This window comes from Carettochelys insculpta, chromosome 16 (genome assembly GCF_033958435.1).
Source record: "Carettochelys insculpta isolate YL-2023 chromosome 16, ASM3395843v1, whole genome shotgun sequence".
Taxonomy (NCBI): domain Eukaryota; kingdom Metazoa; phylum Chordata; order Testudines; family Carettochelyidae; genus Carettochelys; species Carettochelys insculpta.
In genome coordinates, this window is record NC_134152.1 from 20,869,373 (window position 1) to 20,893,271 (window position 23,899).

General features: G+C 41.7%; 1 protein-coding gene across 2 annotated transcripts in view; it reads right to left on the minus strand.

The window, feature by feature from the left end:
* Positions 1–23,899, minus strand: part of SMG1 (SMG1 nonsense mediated mRNA decay associated PI3K related kinase) — a 146,764-nt gene that overhangs the window by 20,289 nt on the left and 102,576 nt on the right. The window contains exons 30-44 of one of the 2 annotated variants that reach the window (XM_075010974.1): positions 22,736–22,984; positions 22,011–22,295; positions 20,941–21,085; positions 20,532–20,667; positions 19,921–20,151; positions 19,623–19,800; positions 18,756–18,917; positions 17,140–17,357; positions 9,552–9,706; positions 7,435–7,657; positions 4,305–4,551; positions 3,358–3,587; positions 2,226–2,474; positions 617–755; positions 424–533 (exon numbers count right to left, since the gene is read on the minus strand). In XM_075010974.1, the coding sequence (XP_074867075.1) occupies positions 424–533; positions 617–755; positions 2,226–2,474; positions 3,358–3,587; positions 4,305–4,551; positions 7,435–7,657; positions 9,552–9,706; positions 17,140–17,357; positions 18,756–18,917; positions 19,623–19,800; positions 19,921–20,151; positions 20,532–20,667; positions 20,941–21,085; positions 22,011–22,295; positions 22,736–22,984 (2,957 nt within the window). The remainder of the gene's footprint in view (positions 1–423; positions 534–616; positions 756–2,225; positions 2,475–3,357; positions 3,588–4,304; positions 4,552–7,434; positions 7,658–9,551; positions 9,707–17,139; positions 17,358–18,755; positions 18,918–19,622; positions 19,801–19,920; positions 20,152–20,531; positions 20,668–20,940; positions 21,086–22,010; positions 22,296–22,735; positions 22,985–23,899) is intronic. The other variant, XM_075010976.1, reaches the window with a different exon arrangement.

Genomic DNA, 23,899 nt, shown 5'->3' on the forward strand with positions numbered 1-23,899 from the left:
CCTGGTTCCCCCTCACCCCGGCTCCAGCCACCAGAACAATGTTTTGCTGCACTGCCGTTTCCTCATCTCCAGTGAAGGAGAAGCAGAGGTACATAGAACCACTTCCTACTCCCGCTGCCAGGGTCTGAATCACAGGTGTCCTACATCAAATTTATCCTTCTTCCCCAGAAAACCTAATTTTTAGAAGTCAGTTAAACCTGCTAAACAATGGACCAGTTTGATTGTGAGCCAAACATATCTGTATGCTTGTTTTTTAAATTTTCATGTCTATATAAAATGTCCCCAAAATAATACTCATTTTCTTTATATCATACACCACACCGAAAGATTAACAGGAAAAAGCAACAAGGAGCAGGAAAGCATTTCTTAAACAACTAAACACAGATGAGAGTCCTCCAGACTTCTAGAAGTCACATAACCTACCTGTTCACAAGAAAGCCTGAAAACTCCTTCTACTCCTGTTACTCCAAGTGCTGTTTCAATATTGTGTGTCATCCGGAACGGAACTTTTTCTGGTACTCTAAGGCTTTTTCCTTCAAGAGAAAGATTCAGATTTTTAATTATAAGGAGGTTATATTTGAACAATGAACAAACACAATGTATTTGGTTTTTTTACCTTTTTCAAAGCAAACGTTGTAATCTATATGTACAACTTCTCCTGTAGTCATGTCAATAAGAACATTATCCAGATGTCTGTCTCCAAGACCAATTATATACCCAACCATGGACATAACTGCAGTGGATCTTGCATATGACTAAAGAAAATTTCAAAATCATGGTTTTGGTTTTAGGAATCTTCTTAAAAAACATCCCGTCATTACTTTATTATTCTTTTTTTTAACGATAAGTCACACGGTCAGTTGCAAGTTCTCCTTTACTAATTTTCTCATGACATCTACCAACCCTACTCATTTCTTTAAGAGCTTCAATTAGTAGCCTAATTAAGACACATGTAATCAGATTTCCCACTTCTTTCTAGGTCACTATAGGGGCTTGTCTGCATACTTGGCTCAATCTAATTCTTGACCTTCCCCCTCACCCCTCCACTCTCTGATTTGCTCACCTTGATTATCTTTTTCTGATTTGTCCTCCTTGCTTACTGTTTTTGGTTCTCTGTGCCTTAAATATTGAGTCTGTTCTGGTCTGAAGAAGTGGGTCTGTCCCATGACAGCTCACCTAATAAACCATTTTGCTAGTCTTTAAAGTGCTACTTGACTGCTTTTTGTTTCTTTCTAGGGGCAAGTCTACACAGCAAAGTTATTTCAAAATAACGGCTGTTATTTTGACGTAACTATCTTAGTGTCTACATAATGCAACTGCTATTTCAAAATAATTTCGGAACAGTGGTTGGTTTATTTCAAAATAGGTAAACCTCATTCCACAAGGAATAGTGCCTATTTCAAAATAGGGGTTGTGTAGACAGGGAATAGCACCTATTTTGAAATAAGCCATAGTGTGTCCAATGGCTCTATAGCAGACCCCCAACTTACGCGGTCTTGTGACCCCTACGTAAGTCAAATTTTCCGTGCAACACAGGGGAGTCAAGAAACTCAGGAGGACACTGGCCCTGGCCAGTTTCCTGGCTCCAAGGAGGGGAGGGGAGAGGAGCAGAGCCGGGAAACTGACCAGCACATCACTGGTAAGTTTCCTGGCTCCCCACCACTCTGGGAGCCAGGCGCAGCTTCTCCCAGCTGAAGGAAGCTGAGAAGAAGCTGCAGCGGCGTGGCTGTCTGTCCACAAGGCTTCCCCCAGCTGGGAGAAGCCGTGGTCGGGCAAACAGCTGTGGTAGCGCAGTTTCTCCCAGCTGGGAGAAGACAGGGAGAAGCCACAGCAGCATTTTAGGTGTTTAACGTATTTTGGAATAAGCTGTATATGTGTAGACACTGTAGTTTAAAATAGCTAAGTGCTATATCAAAACACATTTTGTGTGTGTAGAAGCATTATTTTGAAATAGTCTATTCTGGACCAGCTTATTTCAAAATAAGGCTGCTGTGCAGACATACAGTAGGGCACCATTTTTTCTGCTTTTATGCCCAATCTCTATAACGCCCTTCTTCCAACTGTCCACACATAACAGATGCTTCTGCCTAGTGATGATTCATTAATACTAGCTCACCTGTCCCTACAAGAGTGTCAGTGCTATAAGCATTCCATTCACCTGATGCCCTGCATCCAAGTCAAAAATATGTCTTTTTTTAAGGGAAAACATATACATGTTAGCTTACCTGTGTAACTCTCCACCACTCGTCAGGTGTAGTACATGATGACCAAAGTTCTTTAGCTAGAAGATTTGGGGGAGTTGTTTCCATAAGCTCTTCTAGAACAGCCCTCATCACATTCAAAGGCCAGTCACGACGAGATACATCTAAACTAAGCCCAACTGCTTTCAGAGAAGGTCCTATTTTACTGTAGTAAAGTTCACTGGGTCTGGGTACTATTCCAGGATTTTGAGGAGTCTGGTAAGAATCCTGGGCCTACAAGAAATTGCATTGTAATGCTAGTTTATTTATTCTAACTACAATATTGAATTGAGAAATTATCCTAGTCAGTTCAGACTAAGCAACCTGGAATCTAAATTCCCTCTCCTGATTATCACTTGCAGCACTTGAACTATTACAAATTGTTTTGTCCCCCTTAAATTTATATTATAACCCAACTTCTAATGAAGTCAATAGGAATTTTACAACTAAATTCATTTAGCACTTCTGAAAATCCCATTCTAAAGCTACATAAAGGTAAAGGGACGAAAGATCTAAGAATGGGAAAATAAGCTGAAATGATTTAGAGTGATGTTAGATCAATCCATCTAAAAATGCTCCTCGCTTTGAAGTACCATGCAAGACTAAGAAATATTCCTGTCTAAAAGACCAGATTTGACTACATAGTTTTGCCTGACATGGTCAAACCCCACGAAATATGAAAATACAGATCTACTCAGCATGAATACATGTGCAGAAAATCATGACAAATACAGGTTGAACCTCTCTAGTCTGGCAACATCCATTGTCCATCATGATTTTAATTGACCACACCCATGGTAAGTGGACATACAGCTAAGCTTCTTGCAGTCCCATAAACTTTGTTTAAAGCCACCAGTCCTGGCTCTCAACATTCTGTGCTGTTATTTAGCGCTAATTTACCCCTAAATATCTTTTAAGAGTCCAGCAAGAAGTGGGTGCATTGGTTATGCTACTAGACAATACTGACCGCCAATGATTCAGCAAATTCTCTTGTTCAGCACCGATCAAGTATTGAGAGGTTCAACCTGTATTTTAATATTTGCTTTAGATCTTACAGCAAACTTATGATCTATGCCAGCTCTGAGAGATTTTAGTTAGTTTAAAATATAGTAGTTACCTTTTGTGCTTGCAAAGTGGCTTCTCGCTGCTGCCACCTCTTGTAAAGCCCAAATAAAGGCGTGGCTCCATCCACCCATTGAATTAGGCCTGATCTTGTTCCCAGTGGTGTCACAGAGTAGTGCCTCGCATGAAACCGTGGTGTCTCTTGACGATTAATTGTAGCAAACATGGTGTTCACAATTGATAAAAACTGCATGATCCGCTCATCTAGATGCAAGTCTTCTAAACCTGTATTATAAAATTTAAGAGTATTCTGTTTAGAATTTAGCTTCTACAACTACAAAAAAAACTCTTTTCCCTTAAATGAATCCCCCAAAGTAGCATTTCTGAAGTGTACATTTAATTTTAGACTTAAAACAGCTACATAACTGCCCAGGCCCAGAATGGGTTCATAAGCAATGAGGTATTTGCCAACGGAACTGTCCTTTGACTTTGGGTGATGTTCTGTCTCCATGGAAGAAGCACACAAATGGAGTGCCAGCTGTGTGAGGCTGCAGGCTGAAATTGTCTCTTCTGCCTACTGCGTGAGTTCAGCTGAGAAGGAAGATGAAAACAGGCTGGAGCTGTAACTCTGTTTGCTGCTGCATTAGCCAAAAGGATCTACAGGCCTCTTTCTCTGCTGCTTTATGTATGAGTCAAAAAAAATCTTAAAGAATTTTTGGAACGAAAACTGATGGATGACTACCACTACTGCTTATGGAGACCTACAATATCTTTTGTCCCCTGACTGTTCAGGTATGGATTTTAAGGACTGCCTGAAAGGTTTTTTGGCCAGTTTGCCCTTATCAAAATGCATACACAATGTTCATGATGTATTTTTCCAACTTTAGATAATGCTAACCTCTAATTTAAATTGAATGTAAGCTTGAATTATATACATAGAAAAACATATTTGCCCATTATTTTAGCAGCTTTTTTCTCAATGAGGAAATTTCCAGGTCTTACCTTTGAAAAGATAGGGGTAGTTCTTCCCATCTGAACCCAGGAAAAGGAGTTTTTTGGGCTTGGTTTTAGTAGGCAGAATTGTGATAGTGCTGCCCACACTGTGTATCGTGACTGTGTCTCTAGCCGATACTTCTCCTGGGAGTGCTATTTCAGTGTTCATCATGGCAGCCAACCAAGGACTAATTTCTTCAAGGCGTAAGAGGTAACTAGCACGTTTCTGTGCTCTCTGTTGCAAACTTAGCATAACCTTTTAAAAAAAAATGGTAACACACTAAGGTTCTAACGAAGTAGTGGTAAACATTTACAGAAACAGATTTTCTACTTTGAGGTGGGGAGGGAAGAAAAATGGTTCTTTTTAGCCACATTCTTTCATTTTATTGACATACTAATCTATATTTGTAATTATTACTGACAAAACCATACCAAAGACAGTAACATTATTTTCATAATTTTTATTTAACCAAAGGAGAAGTTTTGGGTGAGAGAATCCTATTTACAACAAAGCACTCCTTAAAGGGGCCAGTTCCTGTGTTAATATTAAGATATGGTATGAGGCCTGTTTTGGGAAAAGAAGAAAGGACAGAGCAGAGCACTAAAAAGTTACCTGCTACCAAAGACATCTGTGTTTCCTCACTCCTGTTTTACTGAGCAGGCTAACTTCGCGTGCGTGCGTGCGTGCGTGCGTGCGTGCGTGCTGAAAAGCCTCCATCTACCAATCAAGTTCAGTCATCAGATTGTCTCTGTTCATTTAACAGTTGGACAACACTATTTACAACCTCTCCCTCCTCTGGTATGACTACACTTGAAATGCTGCAGCACTTCAGTACAGATACCACCTACGCTCATGGGAGGGCTTCTCTTGCCACAGTATGCAATCCACTTCTCTGACAGATGAAAACATTCCTCCACTGCCCTAGTGTTATCTATACTAGTGGGTTGGGATCGTATAGTTATAGCACTGACACTGCAGTGTTTCAATGAAAATACTACAATGCTGACCTGAGAGCTTCATTTACTGGAATTAATCCAGCTCCCTGAGAGGTGGTAGCTATGTCTACAGAAGCACTCCTTTTGACACAGCACAGTTTACAAGAGGGATTACGCTGGTGCAACTATGTCACTCTAGGTGTGGATTTTTCACACCCCTGAGAGATCTAGTTATACTGATGTAGGTCTGTAGTGTAGATCTGGACTATAATGTCAAAACTTTTCACATGCCTGAGAGACATAGCTACACCAATGCAAGCTCTCATGTAGACCAGAATTCAGTTCTCTTCCATTGCTACAGCCCTCTAATGCATCCACAAGGCAAGATAACAGATGACTAAAAAGACACAAGACAAATTCTAAGACTTGATGGGTATGAAGTGGGAGATATGCACGTCTCAGAAGGTAACTGGCCCCCCTGAAGGTGTCAGCAGCACAGCCTACCTTTGAGTGGCTCCACAAAGGGGAACGAGTTAACTATTTCTAAGTGAACCTGAGCTAACTCATGAAGTAATTGGGAGGCAGTTAATTTGACAGTTTAGCACCTGGACATGACAAAAGGCACCCCAGTTAGAAGGGGAATTCCTGAGGAAAAAGGAAGGTGCCACAGAGGCAAAAGGACTTCAGAGAGAATCCCTCCAGGAAACTTTTGAGTAGCTGGCTGAAAGCCAATGCTCCAAAAAGGGAGCAACTGGGCAAACCACTGGGGAAGCCTATAGAGGAAGAAAGATAGAAGGAATCTCAGGGAGCAGCAAGGGCTTGAGAAGGACTGGTTCTAGATATTCCAAACAAGGGCCCTGAGCTGGAACTTAGTGGCATAAGAGCTGCAAGAGTCAGGTTGAGTAGTTTTTCATCCTACCATATGGTACAGCTAACAAATAAAGGCCCCATACTACAGTTGATGACTAAGATGCTCTGGCAAGTTCTGAGCTACCAACATTGAAAGCTCCTGATACAGTGCTGGGGTTAAAAACCTTTATGAAACCATCTAAAACAAGTCCAGGATAGTAGTTCACGGATCTTGTTGATACTCCAAACTCAAGCTTCAAAATCAGTAGAAAAATACCAACCAAATGCACTAGAGGAAAGAATATATAAGTTTCATTACTTCATAAAAAAGTCACACCAAAAGAAACCTTCTGAAGAGAGCCATATGTCCTATCTTGATCTAGCAGCCCAAGTTTTCCTGTACCGAGATGGCAAAGCCAGTACCTGGAGGAACTAGGAGAGACTGCAATAAGTGTGAGATACTTGAAAAAGGCTGTCGGGTGGCAGAAAGCAAGTCACATGAAGAGAACAAGAGAAGCTAAGGACTGCTTTTAAAAGTAACTGGAGCACTGCTGGACTTCTAAGAGAGGAAATGTGTTCAGTAGCAGAATCTGAGCTTACTAGGCTCACAGGGAGGGAGATAGTGAAAAGTCTGAAGAGAAGATAAGAATAGGAAAGGAACAGCTGCTTGCTCCTATCATTTTCCATGATCCCACAGACTAGAAAGGAAAAAAAGCAAGTTAGTACCCGTGGTTGGTAGGTTAGCAGCACAGAGGGTAAAGAAATAAGCTGTATTTATGGTCAGAGACAAAAATATCAGGATTTGATGATCCCAGAGCTCTGATAAGGCCAGGAGAGTACAAAAATATGGGATATTACCAAAATTACAAGGGATGAAGCCAACCTATGGTTGGTTGGTATTGGAGTACAGGTGCTTAGTGATACTGTGATAGCACTTATGATGTTTCATTGTGCAGTCTACTTAATCCATGAGAGGATATGTCTTTTCTCCAAATGTACCTCTGCCTGGTCCCTATGCATGTCATTCTGAAAACTATAATTTGAGCACCACTGCTCTTGTTTGGCCATATTATGATTTTAAACAAGTTCACAATATCAGTTTCTACTTGAGACAAAAATATTCATCTATGCAATGGGGACACAAAATCTGTCCTTGTAATATATCCCAAATTCAACCAGCCATGATCTAGCCCTAAAATAATATGGCACTCAAACTCATGAAATAAAGGAAGAGGCTTTGAATGGTACATTAGTTATTCCAGAAACAAGACATCAATTTAATCATATGTAGCAGCAGAAGTTATCAGATTATATATATGTAGTTTTCTTTATTAGCATGTTGAAGACAAAGTACCTCTTTAAATGGTATCCAGCTGCTTCCAGGTTTAGCAGGATTTGAAGGATTTTTAAGTTTTTCCAAAGCATTTTCAATTGCATCTCCATAGTTGTCCTGAAACCATTTTTCATGAGGAGTTTCTGCAGGAGCTGCAGTGATGCTTTGTACATGTTCCAAAGCAAATACAATGGGCTTCATTAGAGCTGTATGTTTTTCACGCATAATTGCTATCTTTTCCTCTCTATATAGGCAGGAGAGAAAAAATAATTTTACATAAACTTTTAAAAAAATGAACTATTTTAAAATCAGAAGCATATTTATTATAGGATAGTACACAGACTACTACCCAAGTATCTAGAAAGACTGACATTAAGACACCAATCTTTCAGGATAATATTTAAAAACCTACAAATGAGCCAGCCAGAAGTTAATGCCAGGAACAGAAAAAAAGCTACTTAGGTACACCCAAAATAGTTAACAGTATTTCTATATTAAACATGTAGAAATAATTGCCAAAGAACTACCATCATTTATTTAAGCTCCTGTTTTCTTCATAACACACTGCAAAACAAACCCAAATTTAGATTTCTAAATCCACTGGAGTTTCATTTGTGATGCCTTCCAGAAGAGGAGGCATAAAACACTAAGACCTTATCAATGGTTGATATTTCAGGACAGGAGACGCACCAGTAACATGAGAAGTACTTATGCCTAACATTTCAAAAATGGATACACTAGGTTAGGGTACAAAATTATACCAAATAAAATATCTTGAAATTGAACACAGAAGTGTTAATAGTTATATTTGAGTATATTCGGCATAAGTTTAAAACAGACACGATAAAGGTGATCCCATAAATTAAGAGACAACAAACTAAAAGCAGTCAAGATAGGGACATCTAAACTTTGGTCCTCAATTCTCTGAATTGTGGCCTTTGATGGTGGTTAAGAAAAAACTACCAGACTACAAAGAGAAACAGGAGGGCTGCAGTTAATTTACAAACTCAACACAATCAAATTAGGACTGAAAAAGCACTTAGAATGGTTGCATCACTACATAAGCAATATTCCCTCTCTTGGTATTCATACTTCCCAATCAACTGGTGGGAGTGAGCCATACCCACCTAATGAATTGGCTTTGTTAACACTGTTCCTACATTTGGTAGTCGCTCCCTTCTTTTAATATGCTACTGTGTATCCCAAAAGAAAATAAAATTTGTACTCCATGAATCTGAAAAAGTGGTTTTTTCCCCCCGTGAAAGCTTATGCCCAAATAATTCCGTTAATCTATAAGTGGCCAAAGGATTCCTCATTGCTTTTGAAGATACACAGACTGCCATGGCCACCCCTCTAAGATGTGTATTTGGTTACATATAGAAAATATGTTCCTCTGAGCTTTAGCTTTCAATTCCTTACACAGAAGCCTCTGAATCAGCCCCATCATTACTGGGAAAAGAGAGAGAGACAGCCTGTATTTTTGTCCTCCCCAGTAATAAGAGCTGCTCTGGTGTGAGCAGAGAGGGCTTTGAGCTACTGCTCCTCTCTCCCTAAATGCATGCAATATACATAGGAGGAAGCAATAATAGTTCTGGATTCTTTGTCTGCTTCCATGCCAGCCTGTAGTAACTACAGAGGGAGCAGGACCAATGTTCATCTGGAAAGTGTGGGGGGGGGCGCGTAATCCAAGCTGAAAACTGAAAATCAATTAAAGCCTACGTACCAGCCTAATGTGAGCTGTTCATTATACCTGCACCACTACACCAGATGTGAATAGCTGCAGCATAGTGTACACCAGCCACTTCCACATGTACCTTTGACAAGCCTCTACGCAGCTGACATGACTCCGTACTCAGGTCATGAGAATGGAAGAAGTTGCAGTAAATATCTTAGCTTTATGACTACAGGTGACTGCTACATACTGGGGGAATCCCCAGCAAGAAACGTGTTGATGTATTTTGCTTCCCTTGAACATTCTGCGTGGTGCAAATGGAATGCACCAAAGCACCAGTTGTGGCACCCTGACCTCTGACACAGATTGAGGAGGAAAAGCATGACTGGTCAATTTAATAATTCCAGTGTGCAGTGACAATCTGGTCCCAGCAATGTTAACTTAGAAGTTACTCGTGAAAACTTACTTCCGTAGAGTGTTGTTGTTTTGAACCCTCTTAACTTCATCTTCCAGTTGTTGAATCCGTCTGAGGACATACATGTGCTGCTGCAAGAGTACCCCCAACCAAAGCTCATCCCACAGAACTGTAACTCGTCGCAGCTCTGCTACTAGCATCTGAACCTGTATAAAATAAAAATAGGGGCATTTTAAATTAAACTTTTTTTCCCCACAGTTCATCTATGTAATGTAACAGCTTGAATGTCCTAAAAGGACACATGCTTACAGAAGATAAAACATACACTGAAATCTTTAATAACCCTCCACCCAAAATAAGCAATTACTAACCTTTCTGTTAACTCTTGTTCTTCAGGATGTGTTGCACATCCTTTGCAATTTAAGTGCGTGCATATCCTGAGCACACTTGCTGGAATTTTTTCCCCTTTGTAGTATTTGTCGGATCATGTCTATCCCACTCATTTTGTATGTTCATAGCACCAGTATCAGGGGACCTGCAAAGCCTGCACTGCTTCAGGTTTTCCCTTGCTGAGCACTCCAAGAGAGGGGACAATGGACATTCGCAACACATCTCTAACACCACTTACAAGCCGTGTCTACACGTGCACACTACTTCGAAGTAGCAGCACTAACTGCGAAATAGCGCCCGTCACGGCTACACGTGTTGGGCGCTATTTCGATGTTAACATCGACGTTAGGCGGCGAGATGTCGAAGCCGCTAACCCCATGAAGGGATGGCAATAGCACCCTACTTCGAAGTTAAACATAGAAGTAGGGCACGTGTAGCCGATCCGCGTCCCGCAACATCGAAATAGCGGGGTCCGCCATGGTGGCCATCAGCTGAGGGCTTGAGAGACGCTCTCTCTCCAGCCCCTGTGGGGCTCTATGGTCACCGTGTGCAGCAGCCCTTAGCCCAGGGCTTCTGGCTGCTGCTGCTGCAGCTGGGGATCCATGCTCCATGCACAGGGTCTGCAACCAGTTGTCGGCTCTGTGGATCTTGTGTTGTTTAGTGCAACTGTGTCTGGGAGGGGCCCTTTAAGGGAGCGGCTTGCTGTTGAGTCCGCCCTGTGACCCTGTCTGCACCTGTGCCTGGCACCCTTATTTCGATGTGTGCTACTTTGGCGTGTAGACGTTCCCTCGCAGCGCCTATTTCGATGTGGTGCTGCGCAACAATCGATGTTGAACGTCGACGTTGCCAGCCCTGGAGGATGTGTAGACGTTATTCATCGTAATAGCCTATTTCGATGTCGCTACATCGAAATAAGCTACTTCGATGTAGGCTTCACGTGTAGACGTAGCCACAGAAAGCTTAGTAAATATTTTTTTCTTCAAGCGCTTGTTCATGTCAACTCTAATGTAGGTGACTCACAAGAAGTTACACACCACTGCGTGACCGAAGCTGGCACAGTCGCTGGCTTGCTGGGTAATGGCATAGTGTGCTGAGAATGTGTGCACTGAGGACCAGGTGCTGCCATGCAGATATTCTGAATAGGGACTGGAGCTAGGAAAGCAGCTGAAGAGGCCTGAGATCTTGTGAACTGACGAGTCAGGTTAGGTAGAAGAGGGGTTGCTGCAAGGTTGTAACATGCCTGGATACATGAAGTAATCCAAAATGAAATTCTCTGGGCAGAGATGTGGAGCCCCTTCTCTCTCTCATCTATTGCTACGAACAGCTGAGTTGACCTGCAGAATGGTTTGGTCCTTTGAATATAAAATGCCAGGGCCCATCTAACATCTAACCAGTGCAGACATTGTTCCTTCCATATGCAGTTTAGCTTATGTCTACACTATAAAATAAAGTTGAATCTATTGAAGTCAACTTTTTACCACTAGATTTTATTAAGTTGAAGAGGACTGTTTGCAGATGTCCAGAAAGTTGACAAAGCGTGTCTCCATTGCCTTACCTAAGTTTGACTGCATCAGCAATGCATCATGGGTACCTATCCCCTATCCCTGCAGCTCTGTTGCATTCTGGGTTTTTGTGCCAGTGGCTTATGGGAAAAATGTGCCACAAGTGCTTGTGAGTGTCTGATGGAAAAGAGCCAGCCCAAGGAATTTCATGCCCTTTTTCAGGCTATTTAACAAAAGCCTGTCCCTTGCTCACATCACTGCATGGCACTAGCATGGGTTCTGACTAGGAAGGCAGATCTGCTGGCGGTCGTAGATGCATTGCTTGCAGTGGGGTGCCAGTTCTGCACACATTCAACCAGCACACACTAACGGGATGGCATCGTTTTGGAGGCCTGGGATGACCAGCAGTGACTGCAGAACTTCTGCATGCACAAGGTCACTTCCATGGAACTTTGTGATTTGTAGTTCCCTGCCCTGAAACACTCAGATACCAACATGAGATTTGCTTTGACAGTTCACAAGCGAGTGACAACTGCTCTGTGGAAGTTTGTAATGAACGACAACTACCAGTCTGTAGGAAACCAATACCAGGTGGTCAGATCTACAGTGGGGGCTGCGATGATCCAGGTAGCCAAGGCAATCTATGACCGTGTGATGCAGAAGACCGTGACCCTGGGAAATGTGCAGCACGCAGTGAACAGCTTTGCTGCCATGGGTTTCCTAACTATGGTGGGGCAAGAGATGGAATGCACATTCCAATCCTAGTCCCAGACCACCTGGACTCAGAGTACATAAACTGCAAAGTGTACTTCTCCATGGTGTTTCAGGTATTAGTGGATCACAAAGGTTGTTTCACTGACATCTACATGGGATGGTTGGGAAAGGTGCACAAAATGTGCACCTTAGAAATTCCAGTCTGTACAGAAACCTCCAAGATGTGACTTCCTTCCCAGAACAGAAAAATCAAGACTGGTGAGATGGAGATGTCCATAGTGAGACTGGGAGACCCTGCTTACTCTCTGCTCACTTGACTCATGAAGCCATACACAGGCACTCTGGTCTGGAGCAAGGAGAGCTTCAACAACAGGCTGAGCAAGTACAGAATGTCAATGGAATGTGCCTTTGGCAGTTTAAAAGCCAGATTCAGGTGCCTTCTGACCCATTTGGACCTTTGCCAAGCCAACATCCCCACCGTGGTATCAGCGTGCTGTATTCTCCATAATATTCACAAATCAAAGGGAGAAAATTTCATGCCAGCCTGAGCTGCAGAAACAGATGCCCTAGAAAGTGCTTATACACAGCTGGACACAAGGGCATTCACCAAAGCACATGGAGAACCAAGAGCAAGAAGGGAGGCTTTGAAAAATAGCTTTATGAATGAGCAGACAGCCACATGAATCTGCTGCATTTAACTATTATGACACCACATCCACTCTTGCACAGTGATGTGTACTTGACCTTCCCAAAAGCACTTCCAACTGCACCCTACCACACGTGAACCAATAAAAGACACTGTAGTTTTCACAAAACCATACTTTATATTTAGAGGGAGGAGGGGTAAGAGGTAGGTAGGAAAAAGAAGGGAATGCTGGCATCACACATGGTGGAACGTGAGCCTTTTGCATTGTGGAGAGGTCCTGGGTGTGGAGCTAGAGACTGTCCTTGCCCTCCCCCACGTTTGGGGATCTCAGCGGAGGGGTCAAGACATATCTACGGAAAGCTAGGCAACAGGGTGGGTAGGCTGCATAATGAATCGTGTAGAGAATGACCCTCTGCAGCTTCAGCATGGAAGGCAGGATTGTGGTTTGCTCCCTGACAGCCATCAGGAGCTCTCCCAAGTCCTTGTTCCTGCACTGCAGCATGGTTTGCTGCCATTCCTGAGTCCACCTTCTGTCAGCAGTGGCTTTGGCTCGCTCCCTTTCAAGTTGCTGCAGGATGAAGTCTTGTTTGGACCTTTTTTTTTCACCTCATTGCAGCGACCTTCTCTTCCCCACTCATGCTGCCTGTTAAAGACAGTGAAGGTCAAAATTTAGATACAATTTTTAAATGTGACAAAAAGTGCTTACAGACAGAATGAATGCATCTCCGACAATCATTGCAACTTTAGTTTTCCAAGGCCATTTTCGGCTTCTTATGGATGACAATGAATCAACCTCTGCAACACAGAAGTTATCGGTTATCCAGATCATTTCACTGCAGACATGGTAAGAGCTTATCAGCATAAGGAAGGCAGGGGCAGGGTCCACACAGCCCGGCAGCTGTGTGGCTGGGGGAGGGTTTGAGCCCACCGGACACATGGCAGGCAAGGTGAGGGATGTCTTCCCCTGTAAACTGTAAATCACAGGGGACAAAATAGAATAACTTTCTCTGTGGTTCCTCATAAATCCTGTGGGGGGGTAAAGCCATAAAAAGCCTTGAAAGCTAATTTTTAAAACAGTGCGGTGGGAGGGGGAAGGCCAGGAGAGCCTGCCAGCCATGTGGTGCAGCAGAGCAGTCCTGGGAAATTTAAATGGCCAGGTAGCAGTGCAAAAATTCTAGTCAAAATTCCCATGCTTCTTCTAAGTTGCAAAAACAGACATCAGCTTCCTAAGAATAACAGAAAGTGAAAAACAAAATATGCTCATACTATGAGAGCACAGGGCTGGAAAATTTGCCAGAATGCTCTGTGGTGCCATGATGCCAGCTTACTTACTGGTTGCCTGGCATGTCAAGGAGTGCTATCATTGAGGCCAAAACAAATAAGGCCTCCCCAAAAACCTTGTGCAAAAAAATTTAAAATCATCTCTCTCTCAGGACTTTATGGAGATCTCCAAAAAATAAGTGCTCCATCCCCAGAAAAATAAATAAGCTGTTCTAACGGACATAGATCCACCACACCTGAGCCACAATCCACTTGCAGCAGTTTAAAAAATGTGCTCCACGGAATTAAGCCTATATCTCAACCTAACTACAACGCACTTGTAGCATTCTAAAAAGACACTCACCATAAGAGCCCTCTGCACCACTGCTGAACCCCGAAGCATCAGGTGTCAATGAAGGGACTAGGTCAAGAGTGAGGCTCCTGGCTGGCAGGATCAGCTTCATGGAGCTCCTGCTGAAAGCTGGCATCCACCTCTACATCAGCCTCCTGCTACCCCTCTCAGCTCCCACCGGAGTCCTGAGGATGGTCTCCTGAAGAGTCCCTGTTGGCCTCGGGGAACGTGGTTGGGTCCCTCCCAAGAATGGCATCCAGCTGTTTGTAGTAGCAACACATCTTGGAAGATGACCAGATCACCTCTTGGCTTCTCTGACTTTCTGATAGTTCTACCTGAGCAACTTTATTTTGATCTGGCACAACCATTCTCAAGCATGCCCTGCAAAATCTTCTCAAGTAATGTCCACATTTCACTTACTGACTCACAATCTGCTCACCACTGTTCTTCACAGAAATGAGAGCCAGGATCTCACTGTGACTCCATGATGGATCTCTTTTGTGACCCTGAGAACTCAGATCAGAAGAACCTTGAGTAATCATGATGGCTAGATGTGATGGATGGCTCCCAAGGTGCGCTATTCATGCTGGTCAGAAAGAAAATGAATTCAAATTCCTGGGCCTCCTGTTACCTATTTCTTGTGCACCTGGAGAGCGGAAGAGGTGTAAGCAGCCAGAATGGACACCTGTGGGTCATTGTGGGATACTTGTGGGCACCTCTGGAGAACAATAAAATCAATTTAAAGTAACACTGTTTCCACAGTAGCATTCATTTGACCTTTTAAATTCAAACTCGGCCTTATGTTGCCCTGAGGGTCGATGCAAAAAAGTCAAACTTAGCATCCCTTAAAATCGACCAAATAATATTGGCAGTGAGGGCACTCACATTGTAAAATTGAGCTAAGTACTTTAAAATCAAGCTTATGCTATAGTGTAGACATACACTTAGGGTAGAATGCTGGTAGAAAAACTGCTGGTTGGAGTGGACTTGTGAAATTTTGTGAGGAACTTTGGTTACAGGAAAAGCTGTATTTACCTCTGAAGAACATTATATATGGGGGGTGGTTCCAACATGAGGACTCAGATCTCTGAAATGATCCTGGCTTAAGTGACAGCCACTAAAAAGGCCACTTTCCAAAAGAGTTGTTAGTGGCTCAAAGGCTGGGCCCGTCAGCTTTGACAGGCCCAGGTTTAGGTTACGAGGAGTAATCAGTTGCTTTACCTGAGGGAGCACCCTCTCCAGGTCTTTGAGAAAACAAAATTACCGTTTCACACAAAAAGACCAATCTGTTGTAGAATAGAAGGCTGAAATGGCTACCAGGTGGACACTTATTTATGAAAGGGATAGACCTTATTGTTTCAAAAGAAGAAAGTGTTCTGAAATAAGTTGTACAAATTGTATAATATGGACTGTATAAGTAGAATTCCATATTGGGAAGACAAGATGGAGAATCACTTCCATGTTGCCAGGTAAGTCACCATCGTGGAATGTCTTCTACTGCCTACTAGGACTTTATGAAACTGTTCTGAGCAAGCTTGCTCTTCAGGATACAGCCATGAAAGTTCCAGGCCAGATGAAGAGTATGAAGGTTCAGGTTGAACAGCTGACCATGGTCCTGGGCAATGTCGCCTCTAATTTTTTCCATCTATGTATGGAGTTTTTCCACCAGTGCACATAAAATTTATTCTGTACTTGAGGCATGTGTGAATGTGCATCACCAGTAGAAACTAAAACCTAGCTATGGGCACTCTACTAATCAGCTTTTGAGTGGCCACTCAAGCATACAACTTACAGGGAACCCTGTTCCTGTGTGATCAGATACAGGTGCAGTGTGAGCTGGACTGAAGGTTCCACTGAAAGTCTTAAGACGATGGTGAACCCATGCTGTCTGGATTACACCAGGGCTGCGAGAATGATTCATGCTCTGTGTTGCTTGATTTTTGACAGACCCTTGTGAATTCACAGAATGGAGGGTGGGAAGTATAACATAAATAAGTTTTCCATGCCAACAGGAAGACCCAGGACTCTGGCCAATCTGGGAGCAAAACTGCTGGATGAAGGGCCCACTTGTGGTGTGTGGAGGAGGACTTCCTGATATGATCTCAGAGTTAGTTCTTGGTATGCTGAAGGTAGATTGAGGGTATAATGAAGAACTAAAGGCAGATTGCCTCCAGCATAAAGAAAACAGCACTCCATCCTGCCAGTTGACACAGTGACAGCAATTTAAGGTGCCTGTTGCAGGCATAAGAGAGCTCTCCTATTGACATAATTAATCCAGTTCAACAAGCAGCAGCAGCTACATCGCCAGGAGAGCCTCCTACCAATATATCATGATGCAGACACTGAGCTAAGTGGATGCAAATTCAGAAGATAGATTTTTTACACCTTGAGCAACATAAGTTTAGGTCAACTTTAGCAGTAGTACAGATAAACCTTATATCGACATGGAGAAAAAGCTCTTTTTGAGACCACAGACCTTGAATCCTTGGGGTGCCCTAGTGAACTATGCACCTCAGAGCTGATATATTGAAGACCAGATGCATGGATGGCTGGGGCCTCAGAAAAGATACTCCCTCACAGAATGCAAATAACTTCAATCACCAAGTCAGCAAGTAAAGAACTTGAGATGAAATGGTGTTATGTCCCCATTATGTCGGGACGTGCCCCTACAATGGAATAGACATGTGCAAGCACTCAAAGAAAAATACACAATTTCACAAATTGTGTATTTTGTTACAAGTTAGAGAATGAATAAATTGTCAAAAAACATTTTACCTGCAACACCATTGTTGGATTTGCAGTAGACAGTTTTTCTACAATTTTGCTGTAGCAGTCCTGCATCATTGCTTGGTCCTCATTTAATCCATTTTTTGGTTCATCCTTATTACTTTCTTGAGACGCTGGAGGACTTCCTCCTTCACATTCACCACCTAATAGCTCTTCACCTTGAATGTTACCTAGCAAAGTAGGGATTGCAGAGGGCAACTTGTTCCCTACATTAGAAAAAGTGTATTAATATACATATTGCAGCAACATGCAAAGCCAAAATTAGGCTTGGGATTCCATTATTCTAGTTATTGCAGAAATTTATGGAACTATAAAAGGCTTAGATATAAAATACTTGAGGCTAAACCTCTAGTCCAGCATCATTGGTACCTGACTGGTGCCAACTGACAGAATTTGTCAAACAATGAGAAGTCAGCATTGTCTAGAAGCATCACCAATACTTCCCCCGCTTACTTGGCTCTTAGAAGACATTTACAGGTAAATTACAGCTAAATAACAGCACAGAACACTGAGAGACAGGAATGGTGGCCATAAACTACGGGACCACAGGAAACTTGGCCAAACCCACAATAGACATCTGTCTAGCTAAAATCATGCCATACCACAGATGTTGCCAGACCAGTGTGCGCCAAACTAGAGAGGTTCAACCTGTAGCATATTTAATTATTGTATTCGTCAAAAAAGTGTTGTCAAGTTAATTTTTATTTTGCATTTCTGAAAAAAGGACTTAAAATTTTTCCTTTTTTAAAGTAAATTTTTAAAAATGGAAATTCCATCAATTTTTTTTTCTTCCTATAAACTGTAACATTTGGTATGTTTTAACAAAGAAAGGCTAGAGTCAATTTGGTTTCTAATCACATTTTCTTCAAGTTTTCAAACCTTAGGCATTGATTTAGCTGTGCCAGAAAAGTGCACTAATCCAAATTTCTCTGTTTTATCTCTTTTCTGCAAGGTTTATGGAGAAGCAATCCTATTACAGGTTCATCCTATTTTTCTGCCTTATCTTGGTTCAGTCTCTTTCAACATTCACTCAATTTTGTCAATTTTCAGGACTGTGCTTGATTCCGTTAGTTATTCTGTCTCTTTTCTGTGCAGTTTTAGGGAAAGGAATTCCATTTCAGACACATTCCATTTTCCAGGCACAACCAAACCCTTATGTCTCTAAGTTATGATCAGAGGGAACTGTTTTCTGAATTTGGTGGTCCTATCACTTAGGAAGAGTTCTTGATCAAGCAGACAAACTCTCTGAAGTATATAGATGAAATCAGAATGAACAAATTATGGTGTGCCAAAAGTGTCTGCCAAAAAAGGTACTAGAATTTTAGATAGTTCACAGTTGTAGTCCATAATAAAACACTCCTTAAGGTGAGAAGTATCAAAGGATGACATGAATCAGAACAATTTTAATACAGTGGAATTTTACCATATAAAAAGAGAAGTTCAAAAATACTGCATTTGTGCTAGTAGAACACATGTACATAGAGCGGAGGCATTTCTCAGCAAACCATTGAAAATATTAAAACTGACCTTCTGAACATTTCGTTTTGCATTTAACAACTATTAGGCATTAAGTAATAACTCCAACAACAAAAAGAATCCTTTACCTGAAGACTGAGATTCACTGCTAAGTGAAATGGTACCCACTATTGCAGGGTACAATATTAGATGAGGAGAATCTTGAGCTACTCGACACAGCAAATTGCAAATACTCTGACGAACATACACTTCAGGGTGGTTCAGGCGGGAGAAAAGCTGAGGAATAATACCTTTATAAAAAGGAGCATAAAGAGCTACATTAGTTTTTGTACACTATTGCCACAGAAGGATGTTTTCAGTGATGTTTGCACCCAGAAACTGAATTGTCATATTCTCCTGTTATTTAAACCATACCACAATCTGTACTTTTTACTATGCGGGTACTAGATTATTTCCACCTATCATTCAAGGAGCAGAGTCACTTATATTTGGCACATAAATGTTGCAACAGAGCAGTAGGAATTGAGTCCTGTTAGAGTCACAGCTTTTAGGGATTGAACCATGAGAAGGCTCCAAAAACAAAGGTGATTTTGTGACAGCATGAAGATGGAATAAGAGGCCCATTTCCACTCAGCATCATTCTTTTACGGTCAGGTCACTGAATCTTGCTGACTAATCCTCAAACTTTAAAGAAGTGATGGGAATCCATTCTTTTTGGAAGGGCTGCCACTGTCCAAAATTTACCATTGCAATTCCAGGCTATATAGCCACCCCTCTTGGCCCAGCTGGGAAGGAGTATTCCACCTTCATACAAAGAGACTTAAATAGTCCTTCCAATTCAAATACAGGTTAATCTTCATATGTATCTTGAAGAATACCAAAAAGGTTGAAAGATGGGTTTGTAATTGCGAATTTTAAAATAAAAGTTTTCTGTTTGTTTAAAACAAAAAAGTTAGTTAAAACCCTGCTTAGCAATTCAGCTAAAACCACCTTACCTCTCCATGGAGCCGTAGGGGTTGTTTCTAGTCCGTGCTCTAGATATTGTCGAAGTTCTCCAGCATGTTTCACAAGTAACCTCAACAATCTCAATGTAGCCATCACAATAACATCATCAGTGCTCTGTTCAGAAGTGTTTCTTAAAAGAAGTCTGGGATCGTCTTCATCAAGAGGAACCTACAGATTATTCAAAGAAATAGCACTCTAAATGGACCATACTGCTTTTGTCATGGGTCTTGAGCTTTGAAAAAAGTTTAGAAGCTAGCTTTCATCACCACAGCAGACTGTAATGCATACCTGACCAGCATTAAGTTTAAGGAAGGTAAAATATGCACTGCAAGACAGTTTATAGAGACTGAAGATTCTGTCTACTACTTTTCTCCACACTTTAATTAACCCCTCTGTTGCATTTTCATCAAGATCTGAAAGCCAAGGGCAACTAGCCAACAACTGACGCCATATAACATCCACCATGTCATCTTCTTCATTGTCTTCATTTTCTGTGATCTGTAGCGTCATTTCTTCATCCTAAAATGAGAACAGACGTGAACATTAAGGTGAAAGAATAAGATAATTGGTTTGAACAAGACCCCAAATCTTTTCCACAATGTTTATTAACTGCTGCGCCTCAGAAGGGTAGCCACGAATTTGAAATGTGTACACACAGTCCTTTCAGTTACTTCATTACATAGGATAGAATAATCTCCCATAGCAGACACTGTTATACATCACTAACAGAGTTTACTTCTTTTGGAATTTCAGCATTTTTGTGCAGTATGTATTCTGAAAGAATTTTATTATGAGACAGCATATAAATATTGTACTTTGCTGCACAATCAGGGAGGAAAGCTAAACTGGAAAATGGAACGAATAGGAACATTTTTCAAAACTTCCAAGTTTCCACTTACCTGAATTCCAGCTGGACGACAAACTGCCTGCCCAAGAATGCCATAGATTTTCTCTCTGTCTTCCTCTGCAATGTTTTCAGGAAGCAAGCTTTGAACCTCGGCTTTCTCTCTTGGCAGAAGACGGACACCGCCCTGACTGTAACATTTAATAAGTCATCAACCCCAAAACTACAATTAATGTAATATTTACAGAACTACTTACCTCTGTAACATTACATTTAATGCTTTACCTTAGGGTGAAATTCACCCCTATTAAGAGGGTCAGAAATCAAACCAGAACACAAATGGCACATCGGCCTTGTTTTGGCTCTCTGCACTGCACAGGGCAAATTACACTTACTGAGTGTTATGATATACTCAAGAAATATGAAAATAAAATATTTTTTTAAAAAAAGAATAATAGATTTACCTGGCATTATCAACAACCTTCCGGCCCCATCTATATGCCCAACTAGCCAGTGCTGCCCATGACTTGGCTACTTCAGGAGCCTGTACTGAAGACAGGTGATACAGCTGCCCCAAAATGAAGTCAGGTTCTCCAACTCCAATATTAACTGTGGTGGAAAGAGAGACCAACACAGGTTTATGCACACAAATTCAGATTTATGAGCAATCTAATATCCAAAATACCAGAATCCTGTGCTTCAGAGACTACGACTTTTTTGTATCACTTTAAAGAGAGGAGAAATATAAGAAGGATAAGGAGAAGAGAACATAGATTCAAGTTAGGTAAAGAGCATGGCTTAAACAGAGGCCTAAATCAAATAGGAAACCAAGAATGAAACAAAGAAAAATTTAATGGTGACAGTTGGAAAGTTACTAAAACTAGCACACTTTACTAAATGCAAAACACATCACAACAGTTTGAGAAATAAAAGTTGTTTAGAAAGAGCAGTTACCCTCAAGAGAAAAACCTTATAATTGTTTCACAAGTTTATTAAAAGTATTTAAACATAGGTCTTTTATATTCAGTGCCTGGGTGCTAGATCTTAACTATCTTGCATAGCCATGGTGTCCAAGGAGTAACTGCTATAGCTAACTATCCAGATTATTCTAAAAATGTTTAGTGTTCAAGACAACTAGCCATGCCTACCCAGCCAATAGCCACATGTGGCTAGTGACGAGCATGCTTGACACCAGAATTGTAGAGTATATATGATTTATGTGGCAGTTTAAAGCACCACAAATGCATAACAAAGAACACTGTTCCCCTTAGAGAATTCATTCTAGCTTTATGTATTTACCATTAACATTTAAATTCTACAAACACTGCAATATGAATTGTATATAAAATACTAACTTCAGTCTGGAAACTCCCCCCCCCCCCCCCGCTCCCCCCCCTTTTTTTTTTTCTAAATGGGAAAGCAGTTGTACCATATTTCATTTATTAGTGCAACTAGCTCCACTGCTTATTGGAACCATCACATCTGAGTAACCATACAGCCTGGCAATGCATAAACTTGAAGGAAGAACATCTACCTGTAGATTCACTTTCTATTCTAGGGTATTCCTCTTCTACTGTATTAACAGATGGCAGGTCAATCAAAGTATACAAGTTTTTAGACAATGTAGAAAGGCCAGAGAGATTCTGTTGCTGCCGTGCTCTGTATACTTGCTTCAGTTGTCCTGAAATTTCTTTCCATTCAGCTTGAATCCATTTTGCTAGTGTAAGAATAGACTTTGCTACGGCATATTCGGCTTTGGCAGATTTGCAAAAGGATATGGCACAAGAACTCAGCATTTCCATAGCATGTGTTGACTGACCTGGAATTCAGGACATAGTACATTTTTACTAGAAAGGTTAGTTTTATTCACAGCACTTCCCTCTAATCTCAAACTCTGCAAATTTCAGAGGAAGCTTTAACAAATTATGAACAGAAAGAGACAGCTCCTCCTTTCTATCTGCCATATTTTGGGGGTATTATAAGAATCTATTCTACAGGGCCAAATATATATAAGAGTAAAAATTGTAATATAGAAACAATTATATGTTTTCAGCAATTTGTGACAGAGGGAGTTTCCTCCCACTTCAATTCTTAACAACTGAAGAGAAAAGCACTTTTCAAATAATCTTGAACTGAGACATTAGTTATTTCGCTGAAAACAACTTCTAAGTTTACTGTACCATTATAATTTCTTGGAAAAAATACTTTGTAAGACGTACCATAAGCCATAATACCTATGTGAGGTTATCAAATACTAACCAGCTGTATATAACAATTTTGTTTTCTCAATATCAAGTTCAGGACCCCATTTTTCCTCTATTTGACCTGGTGCTGACAATTTTTTAAAGTGCTGAACTAAATCTTGCGCAGTAGTGGTTTTTCCCAGCTGAACTTCACTGCACTGAGCAAGCAAACGTGTGGCTAGGGCCACATTTCCCCATTTTCGAGCAAATTTTGCTGCCGTTAGACCCAGTTCCATTAGATGACTTCTCACAGGGACAGACTGCTCTGAAAAAGAAAGCACATTTTTTATTATCATGGCTTAATTTTACAGCACTACAGTAAACCCTTGATTTAACAGACTAACGGGGGGAGGAGTATCTGTTAATACCGAAAGTCCGTTATATCGGAACGGTTGTACTGTATGATGATGCACTGACCTTCCCAGCCCATCTCTCACTCCTGTCCTCTAACCCCCTCTTCTCTTCCCCCGCCTCCTGCTCCATTCTTCCCATCACACCTTCATCTCCCTCTCCCAATTACCAGGAGAGGAGATGAGTGCCATCCTGGCTCCTTCCACCTCCTGCAGCTCTCAGCACTGAGGGTCCTCCAGTCCCCGCCCGCATGAAGGTAGAGCATTGCCACCCCCAGCCTGCCAGTGGGCAGCAGCCTCCAACACCATGGCTGCTACTCAGCACTATTGCAGGCAGCGGCAGCTGGGCGCCAACATGCTTCCCACACACAAGGCTGGGGGAAGAGAGCTCCTGTGCCCCACTGCAGTGCCCCACTCCCTGCCCCAGTCACTGCAGTGGCCTCTACAGCCTCAGCCATTTTGACAGTGGCTCTGGTGAGTCTCTAGCATTTATCTGCGTGGGTGGGTGGGGTCTAGCAGACAGCATCTGTTAGTTCCAAAGTCCGTTACATATGGGTCCGTTAAATGAAGGGTTTACTGTAACTTCATTTGGAACACACAGTAGACATCTTACCATGCCAGTTGTATACAGAATGCAGTTACCAACAGAATAAAAACTGCACTTATTCCTGGTCTTTTCTCAGTCCATTTAAATTCTAATAATGTTCTTTGTTTGACTGCTACAGGTTTATCTGGGATGACTGTACAAAGATTTTTGAAAAAAGGAAACTATCATCCTAGGCAGAGGCCTGCCAATTTGGGTGGGAGGGAGGGCAAGGGAGGCAACTGTT